This window comes from Triticum urartu, chromosome 1 (assembly GCF_003073215.2).
Source record: "Triticum urartu cultivar G1812 chromosome 1, Tu2.1, whole genome shotgun sequence".
Taxonomy (NCBI): Eukaryota; Viridiplantae; Streptophyta; class Magnoliopsida; order Poales; family Poaceae; genus Triticum; species Triticum urartu.
The window spans coordinates 540,896,318-540,903,994 of record NC_053022.1 but is presented as its reverse complement, the minus strand read 5'-3'; the positions used below and the strand labels follow the sequence as shown (position 1 = coordinate 540,903,994).

The 7,677-nt window shown below is 40.0% G+C and overlaps 1 protein-coding gene and 1 pseudogene across 1 annotated transcript; both read right to left on the bottom strand.

The window, feature by feature from the left end:
- Positions 1 to 736: 736 nt before the first annotated feature.
- On the bottom strand, positions 737 to 3,235 carry LOC125533084 (annotated as a pseudogene).
- A 1,182-nt stretch (positions 3,236 to 4,417) lies between these two features.
- LOC125533083 lies at positions 4,418 to 6,738 on the bottom strand. The gene is made up of 6 exons (XM_048696865.1): positions 6,373 to 6,738; positions 6,198 to 6,265; positions 5,791 to 5,864; positions 5,441 to 5,634; positions 4,512 to 5,023; positions 4,418 to 4,421 (listed from the first exon to the last, which is right to left on the bottom strand). Exons 1-6 carry the CDS (start codon positions 6,736 to 6,738, stop codon positions 4,418 to 4,420), a joined length of 1,218 nt encoding a protein of 405 aa, XP_048552822.1.
- Positions 6,739 to 7,677: the final 939 nt, after the last annotated feature.

Sequence of the window (7,677 nt, the reverse complement as noted above, 5' to 3'; positions counted from 1 at the left end):
TTGTATTCGTGAACATTTGTCAAATTCATGAAATGTTTCTGAATATGCGAACATTTTTCAATATCACAAACTTTTTTGAATCTGCGAACATTTTTTATTTCCTGAACATTTTTTTCAAAATCCTGATATTTTATTTTATTTTTTGAAATCACGAACTCTTTTTGGAATTTAGAACATTTTTTTCAAATTCTTGAACTTCTTCTACTTTTGGAAACTTTTTTTAAATCCCAATCAAAATGTAACGAAAAAGAAGAGGGGCGCCCTCGGTAGAAGAGTGGAGGAAAGGGGCTCCTAAAATGCAGGAATCCGTCTGGTTACGGGAAACCACTCGTACGTTGCGATATATCCATGAGTTGGTTATAGAGAAGATAGGTTCCAAGCTGTAGAATTGTTACTTTTTCGCCAAGCTGTAGAATTCGGTGCAGAGGCTACCTCCAATCCATAACCATAAACCCCAGGGGCGGACCCAGGAGAAAAATCGACTAGGGGCACACAGCGATAGAAAACTCTCGAACATGTTTACACATAGGCTTATAAACATGTAAATATGTTATATTTTGCAATTTTCTTGCAAGTAATAACATATTTCATCCAAGTTCGAAAAAAGATACATTATCCAATAGACAATAGTAACACAACAAGTTAACACTAAGGTGATCAGAGCCTACAAAAAGACTTCATATCCCAACAGTTCATGCTTTGCAAAAGAGAATATTCATTTCTAATATAAATGCCGTTATCTGCAAAGAAAAAACACATATTAGTATTAGCCATTAAAATACAAATGGAGATGGTAAACACACAAAAGGTGTATGGCATTGGATCATTACATTTCGTTCTTCCCACGATGATCTTTCATCTTATGAAAACGATCAACAATCACTTCATTAGTAATTTCGTCTAGCAGTCCCTTTTCCACAAAGCGAATTAGGCTATGGCTCAAATAATCATCACCAATTTTTTACGCAAAGCATTCTTCACAATCTTCATAGCTGAAAAACATCTCTCAACAGTGGCAGTGGCAACAGGAAGAGTCAAAGCTAGCTTCAAAAGCCGATATACCAAAGGATAGGAGAGGTGCTTCCTTGTATCCACCATCAGTTTAGCTAGATCACCTATTTTTTCCAAGCTAGAAAACCTTGTATCATGGAGTATATTATCTATGTAGAGACCAAGTTCATGCTCAAGAGTCACCATATCTTTGTGATTAAAGTCATCAGGATAATGTTTAGCTAATTTCAGCAACTTCGCCTTGTCAAAACGACAAAATAAATCACTTGGGCTCAAAGCAGACATGCATAGAAGCAACTCAGAATTTACCTCATTAAATCTGTCATTAAACTCTTCTCCTAACAGATCCAGAACAACAAAGAAACAGTCAACGCGGTAATAATGTTCATTGTTAATACCGGTCTTTTGTCTTGGCTTCTTTGGGTTAACATAGGTATCATGTCCAGTACTGGAATGTCATGTTTCTCACAGAAATAATATACCTTCCTCATAAGAGAATCCCACCCTTCATTGGTTCTGAGCTTTTCTAACTCCTGTTTAGTTGATTCCACATCTGAAATAGCATTTACAATGTCTTTATCCTTTCTTTGTAAGGTTTTTGACAGTCCATTTGTTAAAGCTAATAGCATCATCATCATATGTAAGAAAAATGCAGAATCAAAAGTCTGGAAATATTTGAGAAGACCTCTAGCTTGACGCCTCTTTCCAGTATCTGTGTCGTCTTTCTCAACATATTCTAGAACTTTAACCACTGACGAGAACATCTTTGACAAACCCAACAATGTTTTATAATGGGAGTTCCATCGAGTGCCACCTGGTCTCTGAAGTGATAGTTCTTGATTTAGTCCCGTTCCTGTAGAGATCTCTCCACAACCAATTGCTTTCCTCACTTCTTCTTGATGATGCTCACGAAGTTGGTCTTTTCTCTTGCAAGATGCTCCCACGACATTCAGCAAAACTGAAACCATATCAAAGAAATCTCCTACATCGAGTATCTTTTTTGCAATAGCCACAACAACCAGGTTGAGTTTATGAGCAAAACAATGTATATAATATGCTGAATTGTTCTCACTCGTAATTTTAGCTTGAAAACCATTAAACTCACCAGACATATTACTTGCGCCGTCATAACCTTTGCCTCTAACTTGTTTAATATTCAAACCAAGTTGCGAAAATAATAAATCTACGCAAGACTTGAGATAAGAAGCTGTTGTCTCCTCCACATGGACAACACCAACAAACTTTTCTTGGACCGGCGCACATTTATCAACGTATCGGAGCACAACTGCCATTTGTTCTTTGTCGGAAACATCTCGACACTCATCAACTAATAAGCTAAAAGCACCATTACCAATTTCTTCCATCACGTAACTCAATATTTCTTTTGCGAAACACTCGGTAATATCTCTCTGAATTGTTGGAGACAACAACTGATTATTCTCTGGAGCATTCTTGAATGCCTTAGCAACGACATCATTCTGCTTAATAGTGTAATCCATCAACTCACGGTAGTTTCCTTTATTTTTAGAATCTTTAGATTCATTGTGACCACGGAAAGGTTGCCCCTGATGCAACAAGTATCGGCAAACGTCAATTGCAGCATTTAAGCGGATGAGATGCTCATTCTTTTCAATTTCGCTTTTTCTATGCATGGCTGCAGAGATTGATTTATCTTTTTTAGTAGATCCTCACAATCCTTGAGTGCTCTGTTGTGAAAGCTATTACGATTGCCGACATGAGTCACAGATCGCTCTGGCTTGTTCCAACTGTTGAAGCCTTCCACTACAAATGCATCATGCCCATGGTGGCTATCTTTGATGTTGTCTCTAAACAAATAGCAACATAAGCAATGGGCCTTGTGCTCCTTCTCGCTGTACTCTAGCCAATATGCATAATCGTCGTACCAATCTGCATGGAACCTCCTCCTCTTCTTCTTCTTCCCAAACTCTCTGTATGGAAAGTCAATGTCAGGATGATTAGGTCCCCAAATTAGATACTTTCTTCTGATCTCATCACGCTGGTTTGGGTGATAATCTGCCATTCGCTTCCTTTTAGATGGATCCCGAGGAAGCTTGTTCAAGTCAATTAGTGCAGGCACAACAGAATTATGTCTTGGTACAGGTCTTGATGCATTTCCACTACCACTTGAACTGTTGGTGGTGACAGGAGGACCTTGGGTGGTGGTGTTGACATCTCTTGATTTCTTTATCAAATACTTCTCCATTATCTTCCTTCTTCCCTGTCAAATAGTTGAACTACTAATTTTAAAAATTCAGATACAAAGCATGCTAGTAGTAGCAGACTAGAACTAGAAGGTCAGCACACTTGCAGTAAGCATGTCAGTACTAGTAATAGAATGGTTTGCTTAATTGAATTGCACAGAAAATTCCCAAATTGTACAAATTAACCTACCAGTGGAGTGTCACACTAATCCTATAATTATTTTGTTAAAACCAAGAGTACATGCATGATAGCATACTAGTACTGTACTAGTGGGATTGCATATTTTCATTTGATTTTACATAAGACACACCAACGAATCAACTAAGGAATAGGGACTGGAGTGTTTCGGGAAAACAGAATCAAGTACTTGAGCATTGAGTCTTTACCTAGGGGAGATGAGGCAATGAATCAGGGGATGAGAAGAGTTGCAGTCCTGCAGAGGTTGCTGCTGCAGACCTATGTAGGCCAGCGGCCGCGCCGAGGCTGCCGGCGGCCGGCGACCGGGCGACCGGTGAGTGGGCAGCCGCCGAGCTAGGATCGACCAACGACCAGAGTACCAGACCAATCGGAATCCTGGAGACCTCGAAGCACATGCGGTGGGCGGTGGCTGACGGTTCGCTTCTTTATCTTAATCCTTTTTCTAGGTATTAATTGATCTCCAGGAGTCGAAGCGGCAAGCGGCGGGCGGTTTCTACGATGCGTTCATCGTTGTGTGTTGCAGGACATGCACACCCGGACATTTTTTCTCGATTTGGCTTGCTTCTTTTATGGGCTTTCGTAGAATGGCCAAAGGGACTGGGGGCACTTGCCCTGGCTCGACCGGGGGCCTGCTAGTTGCCACCTGATGTATATAGGGGACGATGGGAAATTGAGTAGGGGCCTGGGCCCCCACTCGTAACAACCAGGGGCGGACCCAGGAGAAAAACTGACTGGGGGCACACAGCAATAGAAAACTCTTGAACATGTTTACACATAGGCTTATAAACATGTAAATATGTTATATTTTGCAATTTTCTTGCAAGTAATAACATATTTCATCCAAGTTCGAAAAAAGATACATTATCCAATAGACAATAGTAACACAACAAGTTAACACTAAGGTGATCAGAGCCTACAAGAAGACTTCATATCCCAACAGTTCATGCTTTGCAAAAGAGAATATTCATTTCTAATATAAATGCCGTTATCTGCAAAGAAAAAACACATATTAGTATTAGCCATTAAAATACAAATGGAGATGGTAAACACACAAAAGGTGTATGGCATTGGATCATTACATTTCGTTCTTCCCACGACGATCTTTCATCTTATGAAAACGATCAACAATCACTTCATTAGTAATTTCGTCCAGCAGTCCCTTTTCCACAAAGCAAATTAGGCTATGGCTCAAATAATCATCACCAATTTTGTTACGCAAAGCATTTTTCACAATCTTCATAGCTGAAAAACATCTCTCAACAGTGGCAGTGGCAACAGGAAGAGTCAAAGCTAGCTTCACAAGCCGATATACCAAAGGATAGGAGAGGTGCTTCCTTGTATCCACCATCAGTTTAGCTAGATCACCTATTTTTTCCAAGATAGAAAACCTTGTATCATGGAGTATATTATCTATGTAGAGACCAAGTTCATGTTCAAGAGTCACCATATCTTTGTGATTAAAGTCATCAGGATAATGCTTAGCTAATTTCAGCAACTTCGCCTTGTCAAAACGACAAAATAAATCACTTGGGCTCAAAGCAGACATGCATAGAAGCAACTCAGAATTTACCTCATTAAATCTGTCATTAAACTCTTCTCCTAACAGATCCAGAACAGCAAAGAAACAGTCAACGCGGTAATAATGTTCATTGTTAATACTGGTCTTTTGTCTTGGCTTCTTTGGGTTAACATAGGCATCTTCCATGTCCAGTACTGGAATGTCATGTTTCTCACAGAAACAGTATACCTTCCTCATAAGAGAATCCCACCTTTCATTGGTTCTGAGCTTTTCTAACTCCCGTTTAGTTGATTCCACATCTGAAATAGCATTTACAATGTCTTTATCCTTTCTCTGTAAGGTTTTTGACAGTCCATTTGTTAAAGCTAATATCATCATCATCATATGTAAGAAAAATGCAGAATCATAAGTCTGGAAATATTTGAGAAGACCTCTAGGTTGACGCCTCTTTCCAGTATATGTGCCATCTTTCTCAACATATCCTAGAACTTTAACCACCGACGAGAACATCTTTGACAAACCCAACAATGTTTTATAATGGGAGTTCCGTCGAGTGCCACCTGGTCTCTGAAATGATAGTTCTTGATTTAGTCCCGTTCTTGTAGAGATCTCTCCACAAACGATTGCTTTCCTCACTTCTTCTTGATGATGCTCACGAAGTTGGTCTTTTCTCTTGCAAGATGCTCCCACAACATTCAGCAAAACCGAAACCATATCAAAGAAATCTCCTACATCGAATATCTTTTTTGTAATAGCCACAACAACCAGGTTGAGTTTATGAGCAAAACAATGTATATAATATGCTGAATTGTTCTCACTCATAATTTTAGCTTGCAAACCATTAAACTCACCAGACATATTACTTGCGCCGTCATAACCTTGGCCTCTAACTTGTTTAATATTCAAACCAAGTTGCGAAAATAATAAATCTATGCAAGACTTGAGATAAGAAGCTGTTGTCTCCTCCACATGGACAACACCAACAAACTTTTCTTGGACCAGCGCACATATATCAACGTATCGGAGCACAACTGCCATTTGTTCTTTGTTGGAAACATCTCGACACTCATCAACTAATAAGCTAAAAGCACCATTACCAATTTCTTCCATCACATAACTCAATATTTCTTTTGCGAAACACTCGGTAATATCTCTCTGAATTGTTGGAGACAACAACTGATTATTCTCTGGAGCATTCTTGAATGCCTTAGCAACGACATCATTCTGCTTAATAGTGTAATCCATCAACTCACGGTAGTTTCCTTTATTTTTAGAATCTTTAGATTCATTGTGACCACGGAAAGGTTGCCCCTGATGCAACAAGTATCGGCAAACATCAATTGCAGCATTTAAGCGGATGAGATGCTCATTCTTTTCAATTTCGCTTTTTCTATGCATGGCTGCAGAGATTGATTGATCTTTTTTAGTAGATCCTCACAATCCTTGAGTGCCCTATTGTGAAAGCTATTACGATTGCCGACATGAGTCACAGATCTCTTTGGCTTGTTCCAACTGTTGAAGCCTTCCACTATAAATGCATCATGCCCATGGTGGCTATCTTTGATGTTGTCTCTAAACAAATAGCAACATAAGCAATAGGCCTTGTGCTCCTTCTCGTTGTACTCTAGACAATATGCATAATCGTCGTACCAATCTGCATTGAACCTCCTCCTATTCTTCTTCTTCCCAAACTCTCTGTATGGAAAGTCAATGTCAGGCTGATTAGGTCGCCAAATTAGATACTTTCTTCTTATCTCATCACGCTGGTTTGGGTGATAATCTGCCATTCGCTTCCTTTTAGATGGATCCCAAGGAATCTTGTTCATGTCAATTAGTGCAGGCACGGCAGAATTATGTCTTGGTACAGGTCTTGATGCATTTGCACTACCACTTGAACTGTTGGTGGTGATAGGAGGACCTCAGGTGGTGGTGTTGACATCTCTTGATTTCTTTATCAAATACTTCTCCATTATCTTCCTTCTTCCCTGTCAAATAGTTGAACTACTAATTGTAAAAATTTAGATACAAAGCATGCTAGTAGTAGCAGACTAGAACTAGAAGGTCAGCACACTAGCAGTAAGCATGTCAGTACTAGTAATAGAATGGTTTGCTTAATTGAATTGCACAGAAAATTCCCAAATTGTACAAATTAACCTAGCAGTGGAGTGTCACACTAATCCTATAATTATTTTGTTAAAACCAAGAGTACATGCGTGATAGCATACTAGTACTGTACTAGTGGGATTGCATATTTTCATTTGATTTTACATAACACACACCAACGAATCAACTAAGGAATAGGGACTGGAGTGTTTCAGGAAAACAGAATCAAGTACTTATGCATTGAGTCTTTACCTAGGGGAGATGAGGCGATGAATCAGGGGATGAGAAGAGTTGCAGTCCTACAGAGGTTGCTGCTGCAGACCTATGTAGGCCAGCGGCCGTGCCGAGGCTGCCGGCGACCGGGCGACCGGTGAGTGGGCAGCCGCCGAGCTAGGATCGACCAATGACCAGAGTACCAGAACAATCGGAATCCTGGAGACCTCGAAGCATAGGCGGTGGGCGGTGGTTGACGGTTTGCTTCTTAATCTTAATCCTTTTTCTAGGTATTAATTGATCTCCAGGAGTTGAAGCGGCAAGCGGCGGGCGGTTTCTCCGATGCGTTCATCATTGTGTGTTGCAGGCCATGCACACCAGGGCATTTTTTCTCGATTTGGTTTGCTTCT